The sequence below is a fragment of the Manis javanica genome, chromosome 1, assembly GCF_040802235.1.
Source record: "Manis javanica isolate MJ-LG chromosome 1, MJ_LKY, whole genome shotgun sequence".
NCBI lineage: Eukaryota > Metazoa > Chordata > Mammalia > Pholidota > Manidae > Manis > Manis javanica.
The window spans coordinates 197,240,186-197,261,961 of record NC_133156.1 but is presented as its reverse complement, the minus strand read 5'-3'; the positions used below and the strand labels follow the sequence as shown (position 1 = coordinate 197,261,961).

The window sequence follows — 21,776 nt, the reverse complement described above, 5'->3', positions numbered from 1 at the left end:
GTTTCCAGGTCTTGACCATTGTAAATAATGCTGCTATGCTATGGTGCAGCTGTTCTTTTCAAGTTAATGCTTTTGTTTCCATTGGTTATATTTCCAGAAGTGGATTGCTGGGTCATATGGTAATTCCATTTTTAATTTTTTGAGGATCCTCCATATTGTTTTACATAGTGGCTGTGGCAATTTACAATCCCACCAAGATACACAAGGGTTCCTTTTTCTCCACATCCATGCCAGCATTTATTCCCTGTTATTTTTTTGATGATGGCCATTCTAACAGTCATGGGGTGATATCTTATCATAGTTTTAATTGCCTCTTCTTAATAACTAGCAATATGAGCATCTTTTCATGGTCTTGATGGCCTTTCATATGTTTTCTCTTAAGAAAAGTCTATTCAGGTCTTTTGCCCATTTTTTAATTGGGTTGTTTTTTTTTCTATAACATTTTATGAGTTCTTTATATCTAGGAGTTTCATGGTTACAGGTGTTAGATTTAAGTCTAATCTATTTCAAGTTAATTTTTTTGAGAGGTGTAAGATATGAGTCCAGTTTCATCCTTTTACATGTGACTATCCAATTATCTCTCCAATCATTTATTGAAGAGACTGTCTTTTCTCTAGTGAATATTCTTTGCTCTCTTGTCAAATATTATCTTACCATATATGCTTGGGTTTATTTCTGGGCTCTTAATTCTGTTCCATTGGTCTATTTGTCTGTTTTTATGTCAGTACTGTACTTTTTCATGACTATAGCTTTATAGTATAGCTTCAAATCCAGAAGTGTGATGCCTCCTGCTTTGCTCTTCTTTCTCAGGATTTCTTTGGCTATGTGGGTCTTTTGCAATTTCATATAAATTTAGTGGTGTTTTTTCTATTTCTGTAAGAAAAAAAAGCCATTGGAGTCTTGATAGGGATTGCACTGAATTTAAAGATTTATACATGGCTTTTGGTAAAAATGACATTTCAATAATATTAATTCTTCTAATCCATGAATACAGGATATATTTCCATTTATTTGTGCTTCTGATTCCTTTCATCAATGTCTTATAGTTTTCAGTGTAGACATCTTTCACCTCCTTAGTTAAATTTATTCCCAAGTGATTTATTGCTTTTAGTGGATTTTGTAAATGGGATGGATTTCTTTATTTCTTTTTCAGAAAATTAATTGTTACTGTACAGAAATGCTACTGATTTTTGTATGTTAATTTTGTATCCTCTGACATTACTGAGTTCATTGATTAGATCTGTTTTTTGGTGTAATCCTTAGGATTTTCTATATATAAAACATGACATCTGCAAATACAGACAGTTATGCTTTTTCCTTTCCAATTCTGATACCTTTTATTTCTATTTCTTGCCTTACTGCTCCAGCTAGAGCTTCCAGTATTATGTTCAGTAGGAGTGGTAAGAGTGGACAACCTTGTTTTGTTCCTCATCCGAGAGAGAAAGCATTCAGCCTTTCACCATTATGATGCTAGCTGTGGGCTTGTCATATATAGCCTTTATGATGTTGAGATATGCTCCTTCCTTGCCTAATTTAAGATTTTTAATTAAAAAAATGAATGTTGAATTTTGCAAAGGCTTTTTCTTTATCTGTTGGGATGCTCATATGATTCTTTTCTTTTATTCTATTAATGCAATATATCAGTTTGATTGATTTGCATATGGTGAACCATCCTTGCATCCCCAGGATAAATCCCACTTGATCATGGTGAATGATCCTTTTAATGTGCTGCTAAATTTGGTTTACTAGAATTTTTTTTAGTTTGGTATCATTAATGTACAATTACATGAGCAACATTATGGTTACTAGACCATTATCAAGTCCCCACCACAAACCCCATTACAGTCACTGTCCATCAGCATAGTAAGATGCTATAGAATCACTACTTGTCTTCTCTGTGTTGTACTGCCTTCCCCCTCAACCCCTACATTATGGGTGCTTATCATAATGGCCCCTTTCCTCCTTACCCTCCCTTCCCACCCATCCTCCCCAGTCCCTTTCCCTTTGATAACTGTTAGTCCATTCTTGGGTTCTGTGAGTCTGCTGCTGTTTTGTTCCTTCAGTTTTTTTCTTTGTTCTTATACTCCACAAATTAGTGAAATCATTTGATACTTGTCTTTCTCCACCTGGCTTATTTCACTGAGCATAATACCCTCTAGCTCCATCCATGTTGTTGTAAATGGTAGGATTTGTTTTCTTCTTATGGCTAAATAATATTCCATTGTGTATATGTACCACATCTTCTTTATCCATTCATCTGCTGATGGACACTTAGGTTGCTTCCATTTCTTGGCTGTTGTAAATAGTGCTGCGATAAACATAGGAGTGCATATGTCATTTTCAAACTGGGCTGCTGCATTCTTAGGGTAAATTCCTAGAAGTGGAATTCCTGGGTCAAATCGTATGTCTATTTTGAGCTTTTTGAGGAACCTCCATACTGCTTTCCACAATGGTTGAACTAATTTACATTCCCACCAGCAGTGTAGGAGCGTTCCCCTTTCTCCACATCCTCGTCAGCATTTGTTGTTGTTTGTCTTTTGGATGTTGGCCATCCTTACTGGTGTGAGGTGATATCTCATTGTGGTTTTAATTTGCATTTCTTTGTTGATTAGTGATGTGGAGCATGTTTTCATGTGCCTGTTGGCTATCTGAATTTCTTCTTTGGAGAAATGTCTGTTCAGATCCTCTGCCCATTTTTTAAATTGGATTATTTGCTTCTTGTTTGTTGAGGTGTGTGAGCTCTTTATATATTTTGGATGTCAACCCTTTATCAGATATGAATATATTCTCCCATACTATAGGATGCCTTTTTGTTCTATTGATGGTGTCCTTTGCTGTACAGAAACTTTTCAGCTTGATATAGTCCCACTTGTTCATTTTTGTTTTGTTTCCCTTGCCCAGGGAGATACGTTCATGAAGAAGTTACTCATGTTTATGTCCAAGAGATTTTTGCATTTTTTTTCTAAGAGTTTTATAGTTACATTCAGGTCTTTGATCCATTTTGAATTTACTTTTGGGTATGGAGTTAGACAATGATCCAGTTTTATTCTCTTACATGTAGCTGTGCAGTTCTGCCAACACCAGCTGTTGAAGAGGCTGTCATTTACCCATTGTATGTCCATGGCTCCTTTATCATATATTAATTGACCATATATGTTTTGGTTAGTATCTGGACCCTCTATTCTGTTCCACTGGTCTGTGGGTCTGTTCTTGTGCCAGTACCAAATTGTCTTGATTATTGTGGCTTTGTAGTAGAGCTTGAAGTTGGGAAGCAAAATCCCCTGTGCTTTATTCTTTGTTCTCAGGATTGCTTTTGCTATTTGGGGTCTTTTATGGTTCCATATGAATTTTAGAACTACTTGTTCCAATTCGTTGAAGAATGCTGTTGGTATTTTGATAGGGATTGCATCAAATCTTTATAGTGCTTTAGGCAGGATGGCCATTTTGTCAATATTAATTCTTCCTAGCCAAGAGCATGGGATGAGTTTCCATTTGTTAGTGTCCTCTTTAATTTCTCTTAAGAGTGTCTTGTAGTTTTCAGTGTATAGGTCTTTCACTTCCTTGATTAGGTTTATTCCTGGTATTTTATTCTTTTGATGCAATTGTGAATGGAATTGTTTTCCTGATTCTCTTTCTGCTAGTTTATCATTCATGTATAGGAACGCAACAGATTTCTGTGTATTAATTTTGTATCCTGCAACTTTGCTGAATTCAGATATTAGATCTAATATTTTTGGAGTGGAGTCTTTAGGGTTTTTTATGTACAATATCATGTCATCTGCAAATAGTGAGAGTTTGACTTCTTCCTTACCAATCTGGATGCCCTTTAATTCTTTGTTTTGTCTTATTGCTGTGGCTAGGACCTCCAGTACTATGTTGAATAAAAGTGGGGAGAGTGGGCATCCCTGTCTTGTTCCCAATCTTAGGTGAAAAGCTTTCAGCTTCTCGCTGTTAAGTATGATGTTGGCTGTGGGTTTGTCATATATGGCCTTTATTATGTTGAGGTACTTGCCCTCTATACCCATTTTGTTGAGAGTTTTTATCATGAATGGATGTTGAATTTTGTCGAATGCTTTTTCAGCATCTATGGAGATGATAGTGTGTTTTTTGTCCTTCTTTTTGTTGATGTGGTGGATGATGTTGATGGATTTTCAAATGTTGTAACATCCTTGCATCCCTGAGATGAATACCATTTGATCATGGTGTATGATCCCCTTGATGTATTTTTGAATTCAGCTTGCTAATATTTTGTTGAGTATTTTTGCATTTGTGTTCATCAGGGATATTGGTCTGTAATTTTCTTTTTTTTTTTTTGTGGTGTCTTTGCCTCGTTTTGGTATTGAAGTGATGCTAGCTTCATAGAATGAGTTTGGAAGTATTCCCTCCTCTTCTATTTTTTGGAAAACTTTAAGGAGAATGGCTATTATGTCTTCTCTATATGTTGGATAAAATTCAGTGGTCAATCCATCTGGCCCAGGGGTTTTGTTCTTGGGTAGTTTTTTGGTTACTGATTAAATTTCATTGCTGGTAATTTATCCGTTTAGATTTTCTGTTTCTTCCGGGTCAGTCTTGGAAGGTTGTATTTTTCTAGAAAGTTGTCCATTTCTTTCAGGTTATGCAGCTTGTTAGCATATAAATTTTCATAGTATTTTCTAATAATTCTTTGTATGTTGTGGTGTCTGTCATGATTTTTCCTTTCTCATTTCTGAGTCTATTTCTGTGTGTAGATTCTTTTTCTCAGAATAAGTCTAGCTAGGGGTTTATCTATTTTGTTTATTTTCTCAAAGAACCAGCTCTTGGTTTCATTGATTTTTTTCTATTGTTTTATTCTTCTCAAGTTTATTTATTTCTTCTCTGATCTTTAATATGTCCCCCCTTCTGCTGTTTTTGGGCCTCATTTGTTCTTCTTTTTCCAGTTTCAATAATTGTGACTTCAGACTATTCATTAGGGATTGTTCTTCCTTCTTTAAGTAGGCCTGGATTGCTATATACTTTCCTCTTAGAAATGCCTTCGCAACATCCCACAGAAGTTGGGGCTTTGTGCTCTTGTTTTCATTTGTCTCCATATATTGTTCAATCTCTGTTTTAATTTGGTCCTTGGTCCATTGATTATTTAGGAACATGTTGTTAAGCCTCCATGTGTTTGTGAGCCTTTTTGTTTTCTTTGTACAATTTATTTCTAGTTTTATTCCTTTGTGATCTGAGAAGTTGATTGGTAGAATTTCAATCTTTTTTAATTTATTGAGGCTCTTTTTGTTGCCTAGTATGTGGTCTATTCTGGAAAATGTTCCATGTACACTTGAGAAGAAAGTGTATCCTATTGCTTTTGGGCGTAGAGTTCTGTAGATGTCTGTTAGGTCCATCGGTTCTAGTGTGTTTTTCAGTGCCTCCATGTCCTTAGTTATTTTCTGTCTGGTGTATCTGTCCTTTGGAGTGAGTGGTGTTTTGAAGTCTCCTAAAATGAATGCATTGCATTCTATTTACTCCTTTAATTCTGATAGTATTTGTTTCACATATGTCGGTGCTCCTGTGTTGGGTACATAGTTATTTATAATAGTTATATCTTCTTGTTGGATTGACCCCTTTATCATTTTGCAATGTCCTTGTTTATCTCTTATTATTTTCTTTGTTTTGGAGTGTATTTTGTCTGATATAAGTACTGCAACACCTCCTTTTTTCTCCCTATTGTTTGCATGAAATATCTTTTACCATCCCGTCACTTTTAGTCTGTGTATGTCTTTGGATTTGAGGTCTCTTGTAAGCAGCGTATAGATGGGGCTTGCTTTTTATCCATTCTGTTACTCTGTGTCTTTTGATTGGTACATTCAATCCATTTACATTTGGGGTGATTATCGATAGATATGTAATTATTGCCATTGCAGGCTTTGATTCTTGGTTACCAAAGGTTTGAGGGTAGCTTCTTTACTACCTAACCGTCTAACTTTAACTAACTTATTATGCTATTATAAACACAGTCTAATGATTCTTTGTTTCTCTCCCTTCTTCTTCCTGCTCCACTCTTTATATGATAAGTGTTTTATTCTGTACTCTTTTGTGTTTCCCTTGACTACTTTTGTGGATAGTTAGTTTTATTTTTTGCTTTTAGTTAGTATTTGGTTTGTCTGCTTGCTTTGCTGTGGTATTATTTTCTCTGGTGATATCTATTTAGCCTTAGGAGTACTTGCATCTAGAGAAGTCCCTTTAGAATACACTATAGAGGTGGTTTGTGGGAGGCAAATTCCCTCAAATTCTGCTTATCTGGAAATTGTTTAATCCCTCCTTCAAATTTAAATGATAATATTCTGGATATGGTATTCTTGGTTCAAGGCCCTTCTGTTTCACTGCATTAAATATATCATGCCATTCTCTTCTGGTCTGTAAGGTTTCTGTTGAGAAGTCTGATGATAGCCTGATGGGTTTTCCTTTGTAGGTGATCTTTTTTCTCTCTCTGGCTGCCTTTAATACGCTGTGCTTTTCTTTCATCTTTGCCATTTTAATATCATATGTCTTGGTGTTGTCCTCCTTGGGTCCCTTGTGTTGGGAGATTTGTGGGCTTTCATGGTCTGGGAGACTATTTCCTTCCCCAGCTTGGGGAAGTTTTCAGCAATTATTGCTTCAAAGACACTTTCTATCCCCTTTTCTCTCTCTTCTTCTTCTGGTACCCCTATAATGCAAATATTTTTCCATTTGGATCACAGAGTTCTCTTAATATTCTTTAATTCCTAGAGATCCTTTTATCTCTCTCTGCCTCAGTTTCTCTGTGTTCCTGTTCTCTGATTTCTATTCCATTAACAGTCTTTTGCACTTCATCTAGTCTGCTCTTAAGTCCTGCTATTGATTGTTTCACTTCTGTTATCTTCTTCCAGACTTCATCCCTTAGCTCTTGCATATTTCTCTGAAGGTCCATCAGCATGGTTATGACTTTTATTTTGAATTCTTTTTCAGAAATATTGGTTATATCTATCTCACCTGGCCCTCTCTCTGGCATTGTTTCAGTGATTTTGGACTGGACCAGATTCTTCTGCCTTTTCATGGTGATAGAAGTGATTGCTGGCAAGTGGCACATGTGTCAGCTGGGAGAACAAAGTCCCTTCCTGCTTGCTGGTCACCTTGCCCTTCTCCACTGCCTGTGCTGGTTACCTGAACACAGGAAGCAGTCTCCAGGTTAATCCCCTGAGCTGCCATGGGCAGGACAGCCCTCAGGGTAGCCTAGGGCACTGCAGGGGGGGTTCCAGATGTGCCAGGTGTGTTCTCCTGTGAGAACAGTGCCCTTTCGTGCCTTCCAGACCTTCTGCTGACTTCCTCTGCCTGTTACGGACAGCTGCGCATAGGCAACAGCCTCTGGGTCTGTCCCAGTTACCTGCACGCTGGGAGTAGACTGTGTGGTTGCTGTGGGTGGGGCTGCTCCTCAGCTGGTCCACAGCAATGGCAAGTCAGCCAGTTCACTTGCAGTGCTGGTGGGGGAGAATGAACGACAGACTGCTTATCACCATGAGGGGCTTTGGAGCTGCGTTGCCACCTAGGGGGTTAGGGTGCCTGAAGTTCCTTCAAATTCTAGCCTGCTGGGCTGAGTGTGCTGGGACGATTTTGTTAAACCCTTGTACCTTTAAAATTTTTAAAGCGCCCGCTTTTCTTTTGTCCCAGGGCAGCTGGCTGTGGGGACCCGCTCACAGTCTCTGTCTCAGATTTTACTTTTGATATCCCTAATATCCAGCACACCATGCAATGTGTGTCTGTCCGCTGGGTGCTGGTTACTAGTGCTGATTATTTAGCAGTCCTGTGCTTCCACTCCCACCCCACTCTGTTTCTTTTCCTCCCGCTGGTGAGCTGGGGTGAGGGGAGTGCTTGGGTCCTGCCAGGTCACGGCTTTGCATCTTATCCTTTTCATAAGATGCTGAGTTCTCACAGATGTAGATGTAGCCTGGCTGTTGTACTGTATCTTCTGGTCTTTCTTTTAGGAATAGCTGTATTTTCAAAATATATATGGTTTTGGGAGGAGGTTTCTGCCACCCTACTCATGCCGCCATTTTGAGCACCACCCCCCTCCATTCCCCCGGTTTTCTAGAATTTTATTGAGAAATTTTGCATATATATTCATCAGGGATACTGGCCTATAGTTTTCTTTCATAATAGTATCTTTTTCAGGTTTTAGTAATAGGGTAATGCTGGCCTTATAAAATGAGTTTGGGAACATTCCCTCCTCTTTGATGTTTTTTGAAAATTTTTTAGAAGGATTGCTATTATTTTTTCTTTAAATGTTCAGAAAAATTCACCACTTGGTCCTGGGATTTTGTTGTTGTAGCTGGGATAGTATACATATTTTAAAATAGAAATCCTCTCAGTTAAAATTTTAAATTTGAAATCAGTCTCAATCTTGGGCATTTTGAAAAGCAAAGGTTAGTTAATGATAGAGTTTTATATCAACTTTGTTAGTACTACCATTACCTCTGCAACATTTGAAACCTTTGGCATCTTTCAATTCCCCTTGTTTTTTGGTACTGGAATCTCCGACTTTTACAAAGAGTTGGATAAGTGGGAGTTAAAGCAAAAAACAGCTCCCCTTGAATTTCCTCTTATGTATGAAATCTCATAAGATATCTAGTGTTTACCTGGAAAGTGTCTGACTGCATTCTGCCAAGGACTTGAGGGAGTCCTTGGCATTAATCCTACTTATGCTGACACCAGTCTGGTCAATCATCACAATAGGGCAGTGATGTGAATGATGGAAAGATGATAAAACAGAAGTTAGAGATTGTAAAGTTTCTTTAGAGTATGTGGAGAGATATAGGTATGGTACATAAGGCAGGAGCTTAATGACATCTCCCCTGTCAGTGTGATGGTTTCCCAAGTCCCCAGAATGCCCCAATGAAAGAGTCAGTCGTGCTTACAAGAGTTTTTCTTAGCACAAGAGCCTTCCTTTACCATTTTCCTGAAGCTTTATTTTATATCTCTCTACCTTTTATCTCCTTCTCCCCCAAATTTTTAGGATAATCTGACTATATGCCTACTAGTTTAGGAGGTATAAGTAGCTACTATAAAACAATTCTAACACACCCCAACATATTAACCATGAGATTGGGGAAACTGACTTCGGCTTTACCGGGGTTGTGCCTCAGCACGCCCAGGTTCACGTCTGAGGTTTTCTCTGGCACAGTGGGATAGGTTCCTTGGTTATCCTTCTGGCTACATCCATTGTGCTTTCCAAGATCTTTGTCCTTGATATCTCTTGCCAAACTGAGGTTGGTATTGTGGGGATGACCGTTCTGAGGCTTCACTTTATTATCCTAATCCTGTTGGTTGGCAGTCTGGGGATTGCCTTAAGAGTTGAGAAATCACAGGTATTTGCTAGATTTGGGGATTCTCATAAAGCCCCTCTCCCCCAACTAGGATGTCAACTTTGAAAGCAAAATTTCTGATACACTGCTTTGTCTCCAAATTGGATAATAGTGCCAGCACTCAGTAAATATTTGTTGAATGAATGAATAAACTCCTTAACAACAAGATTTAGGTTTATTTCCAGTCATTGATACCCATGCATTTGATATTAAAATATGAGATTTTTGTCATCCTGTCTTTATAATCATAATGCAGCTTGGAAATTTCTGTCTCTAAGCAATTAGAACCCCTGAGCAGCTCTCACATTATGGTCTCCATCTGGCTTCTGCTTTTAGGCAATTCTAAGCAGTAGCCCAAAGTGGAGAGTCCCTTCTTGCTGGGCTTCATCACCATGGCATTGAGGGGAACTGTCCCCTTTGTCTGGCAGGGAGTATGTGATGATGGTGTTTCAGAGGGATCCAAGGGATTAGGCAACTCTCCTGCTCAATCATATTTGCTGTTTACTTCCATGAAGATGGATGAGTGGTGCCTCTACTAGTCTCTGTGGACAAGGACTCATCCCCAGGCACCAGTGATCCCTTGTAATACTCACCCATATTTGCCTGATCCCCAGCTGTCAGCAACATTAGCAGCATTCTAAGCCTTCCATAAATGGTGGTCCTCTTATCTCTGAACTAATGGGTCCTGTCACCAAATGATCTCAAAATTCCACTCTAGTAGTAGGGTTTTGCAAACTTTTCTTAAATTGTGCTTAAGGCTGAAAAGGGTAGGCCTAAAGTTTATTTTTTCCTATTATACCATTTCTGAGTCAATTTGCACAATTTATGAACTTGAGCAAAAAGAAACTGCCATCCCCCACAAAACTATACACCATGGATTTATAAAGATTCCTTAGGGGTTTTGTTTATTTATTTTTTTCTTTGTTTCAGCCCCAAATTAATATCTGCCTTTAATACTTGGCTTCTTAAAATATGGGTCTATGACATCAAAATATTTGAAGTTCCCTGGATTATAAACTTTATGAGACTCTCAGTTCTTCAAGGGTCAACACCATGCTTATCATGGTTACCACCACACGTTTAGATAGATTTTTCTGAATTGAAACAAACGAGCAAACCACGTAGGCAATCAGAGTTTTTCTTCTAACATTTTGTGCATGTTAAGGGACAGAAATCTGCTGTGAAATCCTGCCTCAGTTAAAAAAAAAACTTTATTTAATCAGTAAATCCACATTTCAATTTTTCCTAATCATGATGTACATGGTGAAGTAGGGCAATACAGGACATAAAATGCAGGGGTAAATTTCTGTAAAATGATTTTTTAAAAAGATTAATAATTGACTCAAACCCATTCACTCATGGTGATAAAGAATGCATCACCAGAAATAGGTAAACGTTTTTCTATTAAAGGGAGCATCTCCTAGAAGACAGCGGCAGAATTGGATTAGACTATTTTATCAAGTCTCTGAACATCTTTCAGATCTCCACTGGGAGGAATGGGTGCTCCCAGGACCGTTTACCCTACCTGTTGTGTGGTTGTGTGGTTGTGATGTGGTAACTGAGGAGGTATTTGCAGAGCAATCATTAGGCTGCACGATTTGTGCCCCTTGAGACAGTGTTGGAGGGTGTAAGGTGTGGATGATCAGGGTGCTTTCTGGGTGTGTGTAAAGCAATAGGCATGCTCTTTAGCCAGCCCCACCACACTCCTTTGAGTTCAGGTCATACTCTGCCAGGTTCTCCTCCTCCTGCTCCTGTCATTCATCAGCTGTCACTGAGGAGTCTGGCTAATGGTCTGCAGGCCCACCCCAGCTCCCGGCATGCCATGGGTTACATTATCACCTGCAGCTCCTCTCTCTCTCAGTGATTTACCTATCTCTCCTCTAGATCTCTCATTCCCAGTATACCTGATCTTCATTAAGACATACAGTGCCTAGAGAGACTCATTTTTCTAGGCTCATTGGCTCCCTCCTGGCTTCACATTTTTGCCTACCTAACTGCTATTCTTCCAGTACTTTTGGTTCTTTACCCTCATATTTCCCCTACAACCCACCTCTCCACTCTTCTGACTTAAAAATCACGTGGTACAGATTGCCCTGCCTGGAGTCCACCTTGCCAGCGCACTGAGGCACTCTTCCCTGCTCATTCATTTTCATTCTTGACTTTGGTTGGCTCCCTCGGCCACTTCTCAGAATCAAACAGATTTTGTCCCTTCCTCAACCCCCTGTCCAAACCCTCCCCCTCTGCTCTCGGCCGATGGCTTTTCTCCCTTCCTCCACCGAGCTAACAAGCCCTGGGCATGACCCCCACCTTGGCACCTTCTTCTCTCTCCTCTGTGCTCTTCCCGTCCTCCACCCCATGTAAGCCAGTCACCTGCTTTTTTCTCTTCTCAGAGGCGGTGAGAGGCATCCTATTCAAGCTGGTCCCTCTGCTGGTTCTTGGACTTGAGCCTCCCATCCGTCTATGCTCCCTCTTCACCTGCCTTCCTCTCTCCTATGTTACTCCCTCCAAAACTGGATCTGTGGCCTCATCCAAGAAACACATTCTGGCCTTTCCCATCCCCTCCCAACTCTCTTCAAGAAATAAACAAATCCTTTGACTGATCTTTTACACATGTTCCCGCCCTCACCGTCTTTCCCTTCAGGCTTTGCCAAGTCTGTCCTTCACTCTCCAGCCCATTCCATCTGTCTTCCATCCAGTGGAATTTGTCTTTTGTCTTGTTAAAAGGCAGAACCTGCTTCCTCTAAAGTAGCATTGACCAACAGAAACGTAATGTAAATCACAAATGTGATTTTTCTAGAAGCCACATTTAAAAAGTCAAAATAAATGGTGAAAGTAAGTTTAACAACATATTTTATTTAACCCAATATGTAAGAAATACGACCATTTTGATATGTAATCAATATAAAAAGTATTAATGTTATTTCATAATTTTTAAAAAATTATTTTTACTAGGTCTTCAAAATCTGATGCGTATTTTATAGCACACTGAGGACTCGTCGTATTTCAAGTGCTCAGTAGCCACATGTGGTCAGTAGCTACCACACTAGACAGTGAAGGTATAAACATTCTTCTTTCACTGGCCCTCTTGGGAACACCGTCTCCTGACCCCCCCTTGCCTCCCCAGCCTCTCCTTCTCAGTGTCCCACTGCTGCTTCCTTTTCCAGCCCCTCACATGCTGTTGGCCCCCAGGATTTCACCTTTGACCATCCTCTTTTCACCCTACACCCTCTCCCTGATTAATCTCACCTATTCCATCCATTGGCGGATGGTTCCCAAGGTCATATCTCTACGTACTGCTTCTTGGTTGAGCTTCCAGCTCTTACAGCCAACTCACAGATGTCCGAACTCTAAGATGCCGAAACTAAACTCATCATCTTTCCTCATAAATTACTTCCCATCTCAATTAATGGTGCCACCATCCTCCCAGATGTCCAAGCAGAAAACTGGTGTTCACTTGACTTGCTCTTCCTCCTTCATTCCCTAGATCTAATCAATTACAAGACTCCGGAAGTCTGCTTCGCCAACATGCCCTTAAATATTCACTTGTTTACTTCTCTACAACCACGGCTTTGGTCCAGGTCTTCACTATCCTTCCCTTGGATTATTGTGGTGGTCACTTCAATAGTCTGTCCACTCAGAGCCCTTTCCACTCATCCTTTATGCCCTCAATTTTTCATCCAAATAAATTGATATTCACTTAAAATGGCCAAGTCTGGGATTATATCTATATTTAATAAAAGGAGGGGGGCTGTTAGAGGTTTCAGTGAAGAGCACTTTCAGACGTCAGGCTCCTTTCAGGGCACCCACTCCTGCCTCACTCTTGTCTTTCCATCTCCACTTCACCTCTGAGCAGCCCTGCAGGTGATGGTGGAAGACATGGCAGCACATTGAACAGAACCTAGTGGGTTTTGTTTTGATAATAAAACACCCCCATGACTTTGGAGAATTTTCCTAAACCTGGACTTATCCGAGAGCAGTGGTTCTTAATCTCTCAGATCACAAGTATCTTTAAAAATCTGATTAAAACATGCCTCCTTTCCCCAGAAAAGTGCACATGTACAAACACAATTTGGCATGAGTGTTTGGTTTCCTAAGACATTTTGAAAACCCTGGGAGCATTTTATGGTACACTTTGGAATCTGAAGAAAGCTACATTTCTGCTAAGGACACTTTGAATATTGTCTGGCGAATAGCACTTTTTAATACTTGCATTTTCTGGCTAAGCAAAGCTGAGTTTTTCCACACCTACACTGCTCTTTATAGAAGCTGCTCGCAACAACTTAGTTTCTCACCAGTTTTCTGAGCCTTATTCCCTAGTCAGCTCCCACCTCACCCTCATCTGGGGTTGTGACTGATTTTCAGAAGCTTTCCTAAGAGCCTTGGTTCTGAACCCTCTTCCGTGCATCCCATATCATTCTGTGCTCTGGTCCACGCCTCACTTTGCCAGGCCAGCATGGCCGGGGGTGAATACCTGGGCCCTGGCCACTCTTGGGGGCCTTACTGGGTGAGAGCCTGGTCAGGGTAGCACTCCATACTTCTTCAAGTGAACCTAACTTTCTCTTCAGCAGCCCAGCTGCTGGACAATGGGATTACAGCAGGGACTGACCTTCCCATGTCCTTCCCTACCCCAGAATGTGCCCTTTCCACCGGGGACATGAGGGCACAGTTAGGGACTCTTCCCACAGGTGTGGGGTGGGTGTTCAGCCGGCTGCACCTCAAGCACTTAACACCAAGCTACGTGCTTGAGTGCACAGCCTCTCCTTGGGTTCCTTGCCTCCGCCCTCTTTTCCTTGGCAAAGCTCCTTTCCTGCTCTCTCCAAACTCAGGCCTGTGTGGACTCCTCTCTCCTGATCATCCAAGTCACTTGCTCTCTTGCCAGGCTCCCTCCTTAAATTTCTTTCCCGGTGGAAATTCTCTTCTCCTTTGTTTCCTGAGTGGCTGCAAACCCCCACTGGCCCCCATGTGACCCCTTTGAGTCTCTGCTCCTTCCACCCCCAATCCCCACCCCTCGGCCTCCCAGCTCTCGGCCTTGCCGAGTCTCTGCTAATTCCCGGTCATGCTCACTGCCTTCCTCACTCTCTCATCTCTCGTGCCCGCTCGGAACAACTGGCTGCAGAAGAGTTTATTTATTGGGCTGAACAGTGACCGAGTGTTCTCATGTACTCTACTCTTTTCCACCTCAGTGAAGCTTTTCAGAATCACATTTCCAATGGAATCTAAATCGGAAAGAATTTAGAGCCCCTGAAAAATGCTGAACCTCCAGCATTTGACTGTGTTTAAATTTTTGGCAGTCCCTCCCACGTCTGATGTTATGAGCACTGTTTATAGATGCCTGGAAAGAAGCCTTTAATGCTTGTATTGTGTTTTAACTTGCTTTCCTTTGGAGGCAGGGAATTGTCAAGTAAGTATTCACAGCACTCTGGAAAAGCCCGGGTGTTTGATGCGCATCCAGTACTGAGCGTTCATGCAGAATCCACAACCGCAAAGGGTCTGTACTTAGAATCCGCTGAACTTGCCACAGTGCAGATTTCTTCCTTTTGCCCCTCTCATCTCCGGTTCTGAAGCAACACAGCTATAACCATATGCTTGTGAAAAAAGAAAGAAACATTCTGACATTGCTTTACCTTTCAGTTTTTAACTGAAAATCGAGGTGAAAAAAAGCATCAGACTGCCTCTCTGTGTGTATATATACAATCTCATGTATATATCAGAGCACAGTGTTTGTGCGTGTATGCATACTCTGTAGACACTGTATAATATGTGACATATTATACAACCTGTGTGTACCCTGAAAATGAGCCCTGCCCTTACCTCCAGTTCTGCCGTCATGAGCCATGCTGTAGTCCTAGTGCCTTTTGCTCCCGTCTCAGACCTTGGCTTGCTTTTGTCATACACTTAAACATTCTTAGGTAAAAGAAGAAATCCACGGATTTCATTTGAAAGTCTCACTAAAACAGAAGAAAGAGCAGATGTCCTGGGAAGTGATAATTAATGTGAAGGAAGTGTCTGATTGTGAGAACTGGCAAGCCCCTAGCTTCCCTGTTTTGCTCAATTTGGCAGTGATGACATCAGCCGGGGGTGTCATTCTGCAGAGATGTGCTCTCTATCCGTTCTTCCGTGGTGATTATAATACCATTTGGTTCCATTATCACTTATGATTACATAACATGTTTTGATTGAAGAGTTTCTGAGAAAATAAAGGTATTTTGTTTTTCCCCAGCACAAAAATGCAAGCCATTCCAGCAGCAAGCTGCCCTACCAAGAAACACTGGGAATTATTAGGCTAAATTATGAGCTGAACTTGATTTGGGAACAAAGCATCCATTGTGCATAACTCCTAGTGACATCCAGGAGGATGTTACTGTTTTTCTGACAGCAAGGTTTTCCCCAGCACACTCTAAAATAAGCAGTCTTCAAGCACGTTTGTAAAACCACACAGAGTGTGCAGGAAGCATTGACAAGGCTTCCTTTTTTCTCCCTATTCTGTAGGCGCTTTAGTGCAGAGTTTGCCCAGAGACGCCAGGGTATGAGCTTTCTGACTGTGTAGACTGGTGCACTCTTTCATTTCTGTTTTAGTTCTCTGCTAGCATGCTCGGGAAGCATGGTTTGTGCCACATAAAAATGTCTGTTCACTTGGAAAATGCTTGTGCATGAATGAGGTGGTTGCTAATGCAGCACTAAACCCTACTAAATTTCTCACTTGGCTTTGTTTGCTGCTTACAAGGGGATCAAGGTAATTCTTTCTCTTTGCACAGCCCCAGGGCAGGAACTAATGGATTTGGGACACTCTACAGGAGCTGGCTCAGGTTCCCCAACTCATCCCTGGTTTCCTAAACTCTGAGAAGTCCGATTTAAGGGACACTCATGTTACAAAAAATTGGCCCATTCATCTAAGAGTCCATTAGGGCTTACCCATTATAAAATCTTGTAGTTAAATTTGGAGGCCCAGATCTCTAAAAGTGAGCAGGGAAAAGCAGTTTAACATAGACCATAAGCCTGAGGGAAAAGGCAAAATAGGGGTTCTTTTAGTCTTGACTTCCTGTTTGCCCTCGTGTGTAGTGAGAACGACTGGGCACTTGACTATCAGGGCCCATCCTCAGGCCTGACTTCTAAGTCCTACTTCACACAGACTGTGATCTTTGACCACCTAATTCTGAGCAACATTGGCAAATCCCTTCTGGAAAATGGCCATTGGGTTCAGGAAGCATGGCCTCTAAGGAAGAAATCAGTTGCTCTGGCTTATGTGTTCTCCCTGGCTCCCAGGAGGGCCTAATCCCTGACTGTGTGCTTTAGGTGTGGGGAACCCACCTCCGTGCCTGTGAATCCGGGCCAGGTCACACAGACCCTACTTTTGCTAAGGGGGAGAGGGGTAAGGGAGGGGGCCAGATGGAACCCACACAGGTGGAGCGTCCTCTGAGCTGGGGAGGGGAGAGGGGAGCTTGGCATCGGCCTTAGTTGCCTGCACTGCCAAGCAGCCCTGCTGCCCTGGGTTCAGCACTGTCCTGCCTTTGGCCCCTCTGTTCCAGGCCGCCCGTCAGCAGAGCAGCTCCCCAGCCTGAGAAACTCCAGAAGAACAACATCACCAAAAAAAAGAAGCTGGTAGAGGTGAGGTGGTGAAACTATTTTACTTTTAATCTGATATCCACATTCTTAGATCTGCCTGGTGGACACCACCATCTGCATGTCCTCCGGGTACCTTCAGTGAACCTGAGTGGGTTTGATAGCTCTCCCTTGTCCCCTCTCCCTCCCACACAGCACTGTGCCCCACATCCCAGTGACCAGGATCACACCCACTGGTCACATTTCTTCAGCCCTGCCACCAGTTCTCTTGGTACTAACTTGAAGATGTCCCATGTCCTTAGAACCCAGTTATTTTTCCCTGTACCTAGTACCCCTCGGGGTGGAGGGGTAGGGGTGTGGGGAGGGGCGAGAGTGGGAGAGCAGGCATTTATTCATGGTCTCTCATGGTGTTTGAGCTTCCGTGTGCCAGGTACTGTGCCGCGTACTTCCCATGAAGTGTTTCCTACATTCCTCACACCTATGAGGTAGTACTAGCATCATTCCCATTTGGTAGATGTGGACACTATAGCTCAGAGAAGCTGAGAGACCTGTTAGGCCCCGTGCCCCAAATCACCAGCTGGTGCGTGGAGGGGGATTTGAGCTCAGTCGCTGAGCCCTGATGGATTGCAGCTCCAGCCGACCTGCCCCTTTCCCAGAGAGGCCTCCTGACCATCTTTCTGCCTCAGACTGCCCTCCCTCTCTTATCCATACCTGGCTGCCCAGAGTTAGCTCTTTGAAATGTCACTCTTCACGTCTCACCCCAGCTGCAAGACCCAGGAAATTCCCACATTGCCAGTGGTTTCAAAACCTTACACAAGAGCCACCTTCTAAGATCTTTACCTGTGATTTTCAATGGCCCCTTAATCTCCAACCCCAAACCCATTACTTAATGTTCTCTGAAGCTGCCTTGGAAACCCCTTTAGAAGGCTCCTTCTCATCCCTCCCCACACTCCAGTCCTTCCAAGCTCCTCTCTGACTTCCTCTTTGTGTAGGCTTCCCTGATATTCTGCATCCTAAGCACCTTCATCCTGTGCACCCCCACCCCCTCCTCCAGAGCCCATGTCACACACACTACTGCCATTGTTCCTTAGTCACCTGTCCCCCAACCCCCACTACACTAGGAGCTTGCCTAGGCCAGGAAAATCCATCTTAAAATTTTTATTGGAAAAGAGAGATTAAGTAGGGGAATTTTTCATGGAACACAGCCCAGGTGAGGAAATGTAGTCAGCTTCAGGAAAAATGGGATCCAAGGGCTGAAAAGCCATCAGAAGTCAAGATTGTGTCTCTTTCTGCCCAGCAGGGCCCTGTGTGTGTGTCTGATGCATTCCTTTTTCTGCAGCCTTCTTGAACTACTCTCGTAGATGCTGGGTATTTCCTGGCACCTGAGTTTACATCTCCTCAGTTACTTAAACAGCCAAGAATACCAGTGTCTCCAATTCTAAATACCTGGGAGAAACCATCTGGTTGGCCCAGCTTGAGTTTTTTGTCCACCAGGCCTGGGGTCAAATATTACACAGTTTCTGGGAAACACGTGAGGGTAGGGAGACCAAGGTGGGGGCAGACACTGAGTTGAAAGGAGGAGAGGGGCTTTCCAGGTGAGAGATATTTAAAGAAGCAAAGTCATAAAGACAGGAAAGCTCATGACATGGGCTAAGTAGACAAGTTAGCTTGACAGGGGGTCCAGCAGATATGCCAGTAGAGGCTAATTGTGCCAACTTAAGGGGTTTGGGCTTCATTTCATAGGCAGTAAAACTCTGAACGTTTTCAAGGAAGGAAGTAGTGAGTTATTATTGGATAATCACTCTGATGTTTGCAGTTGGTGAGCTTTGGAGACAGAAAAGGCTAGAATTGGGGAACCTGCAGAAAAGGGGCCCATATCATCTTAATCTTGGATCCCACCAGCCAGCATAGTGCCTGACACAGAAGAGCTGCCAACAATACAGATGTGTTGAAGGGAGTCAAACCTGATCTGATCTGAATTGGCCACTGTTCTTTGTCATGGAAGACAAGACAGAAGAAGAGAAAGGCTGTAAACCCAGAATAGTATCTTAATCATTGGGGGGAAAAGAAGCGAATTGTGTAGAATTTTGTGGACAAGCAGCAGAACGAGCATGGCACCTGCCTCAGTGCACTGCCAGTCCCAGCTGCATCTGGGGGCATCGGAGCACACCTCGGAGCCGACGTGCGGCTCTCCTAAAGAGCACCTGCCAAGCAGATGTACAGCTCCCAGGCCCACTGGCTCACCTCAGGAGTTGGGAAGCAAATCTTGTTTATTTAGAAAGCTCACTCTAATTCTCTCTGTTGGCTGTCCCCCTGGCATTTCAGGAGCTAAAGAAAAGGCTGCGTTTTCTCCTCAGCTAGCCAAGAAGCAGACTGTTTCTGATGAGTGGCTGGTTGTCTCACCAGCCATGCCCTCCTGGGAGAGAGGTGGCTGCTCCCGTCCCGCGGGTGTGTGCCTCTGCTCTCGCTTCTCTAAGGGTGCTTTCATCTCTGTGTGGGAATGTAGGAGCTGGCTCTCGACCATGTGTTTGGCTACAGAGGATTCGACTGTCGCAATAACCTGCATTACCTGAATGACGGGGCCGACATCATCTTCCACACGGCAGCAGCTGGCATCGTTCAGAACCTGTCCACAGGTAGCTCAGCCAGGAGAAACCACCTTCTGAATATAGGCTTTTATTTTAGCCCTTTTATGTACATTCCTACTGCTTAAATGCCCCAAGGCTTAAACATTCTCTTTCCTTTAGAGCCGTTCCACTCAATTCCAGACTAGTATCATGTTCTAGAAAATGCTCAGGCCCTGTTCAGAGAGTCAAAGTCCTTTGTCTCTCTAACCATGTCTTGGTATTGGCCCTCAGAGGGAGGTGTTCAAGTTTTCATCGGCTCCTCAGGTGCTGAGAGGGTTGGAGGAGCCAGAGAGAAGGTGTGGGGAATAGAGAGATTCCTTATAGACAGTAACCAAGAACAAAGCCTAGGGGAACTTTACTCATTAATTTTTAATTGTGACCATTTTTCAGCAGCTGAGATTTTCAAGTTGTATTGGTTTTGACTATTTAGCCAGATTTGCAATGAGATTGAGAACAATTAAGCAATAAACAAAAATACCTAAAATGTCCCTTAACCATAGGGTACCTCTTTAATTTAAAAAATAGTTTAAAAAGAAATACCTCAAGCAAGAAGAAGCATTGAGACATTAATTTAACAGACAGCCATATCTTTACCACCAGACTTATATATGTTAGCATTTGACTTATCTCCTATATATCTTAGCATCTTTTTTTTTTTATCAAATTTTTATGCTTCCCAATTCTGTGTGCTTGTTCATGCATAGATTTTTAGACAGTGATCACTGGGCATATAATGAATTGTCTTTTGGGGGAAGAGGGCCTTGAAGTTTTATGTACATTTTCTCAATTTTCTAGCCACATAATCATCATTTTAGTAGCAATGTGCTATTTTCTTGTATATCAAGGCTATCATTTGCCTATTGATTCTTGGGCATTTGGGTGGGTTTACAGTGGCCAGATCGGAGGTTAGCAAACCCATTTGCCACGATAGATGATAAAGTATTCCTTGTCCTTTCTTCAACTTCCTGTGACATCTATTGAGTTAGGGCTTTTGGAGGTGAAGCTCTCACCTGTGCCATCCAGGCACTGAAGTGGACTGGCGTTTTGATACTACAAATGACAAAGGGATTCCCTAAGCACTTTACTGTTGCACTAATTCTGTGTTGGCTGTCCCCCTGGCATTTCAGGGAACTAAAGAAAAGACTGCGTTTTCCCCTTCTCATGAAGTAAGTGGTGCCATTTTGGCTGCTAAAGTATTTCCTCCATTATTGTCCTGGACCCTGGAAGCCTGATACTTGCACTGTGTCCTGGAGCAACTTAGGAAGCCGAAAGGACTAAAGTAGGCCTTGCGTGTGTTAGAGAACAGACACCAGCCCATCTCCCCAAGGATGATTCTAAAAGTGAGAGTTTGGGGCTTTAAGCTCTCACTTTCACAAACATTTCCTACTCGCTATAAAGCTCTGGGGTCACCTGAGAGTCTTCAGGTTTCCTGCTCACCCTCCCATGTCTCTCTCCTAGGGAGCCAGAGCTTCTACCTGGAGCACACAGATGACATCCTCTGCCTCACAGTGAACCAGCACCCCAAATACCGAAACGTGGTGGCCACCAGCCAGATAGGTAGGAGGGTCCTACAGCAGCTGAGGTTCTCCCAGCTGAACGTAGATGTCAGCTTACTGGCAATTATTGGGAGAGGGAATGGGTGGGTTGCTGACATCACCTCCCTCTTGTTGACTTTACTGTTGAGTTTCTGAGCTTTGAACGTGTCTGAGTTGGCACATCTGGTGACTGGTGATTCTAAGGGACCAAAAAGTCAGACCAGAGCTGATAATCCAAAGAAATGGCTGAGCCCTGTCCTTGTGGACTTGTGAGGACAGTTTTTCAGATCCTGAGTGTCAAACGAAGAGCCCCACATTGAAGCCTGGTGATGGCTTTGCAAGGGTAGTTTGCAATGTGTGCCTGGTTGTACCGTATCCTAGGAAAGTGCCAGTGACAAATGTGAACCGATTCACATTTGTGAAAAGTTCTTTTTAACTTTGTCATCCCAAAGGCACTTTTTACAAACATCTTCCTGCTTGTTTTCATTAAACCCATATCCATTTTTTAATTTAATTTGGAACTTTCTGATGCTGATGTTGAATGCTTCATTATTTGGAAACATGACTTATTTTGGCTGTTGTTTTCCCTTGACGCTTCCTCATTGCCATTGATCCAATGCAGGTGATGTTCTGGAGACCCCAGGTAAGGCTGTTCCATCCGTGAGTAGTCTGAATCTGCACAGCAAGATCATGCCAATGTATCATGTTTGCTGATTGTA

The 21,776-nt window shown here is 42.4% G+C and overlaps 1 protein-coding gene across 11 annotated transcripts in view; it reads left to right on the top strand.

Moving 5' to 3' along the window:
- EML6 (EMAP like 6) overlaps positions 1-21,776 on the top strand; it is a 309,966-nt gene that overhangs the window by 236,510 nt on the left and 51,680 nt on the right. For 9 of the 11 annotated variants that reach the window (XR_012121243.1, XR_012121246.1, XR_012121255.1 and 6 more), the window contains 4 exons: positions 16,862-16,940; positions 19,402-19,531; positions 20,981-21,079; positions 21,680-21,700. Coding sequence is in view for 7 of the 11 variants with exons in the window: in XM_073213154.1 (XP_073069255.1) it covers positions 16,862-16,940; positions 19,402-19,531; positions 20,981-21,079; positions 21,680-21,700 (329 nt within the window). In the remaining 4 variants the exon portion in view is untranslated. Of the gene's footprint in view, positions 1-14,721; positions 15,986-16,861; positions 16,941-19,401; positions 19,532-20,980; positions 21,080-21,679; positions 21,701-21,776 lie in introns of those variants that run through there. The other 2 variants (XM_073213160.1, XM_073213188.1) reach the window with 2 other exon arrangements.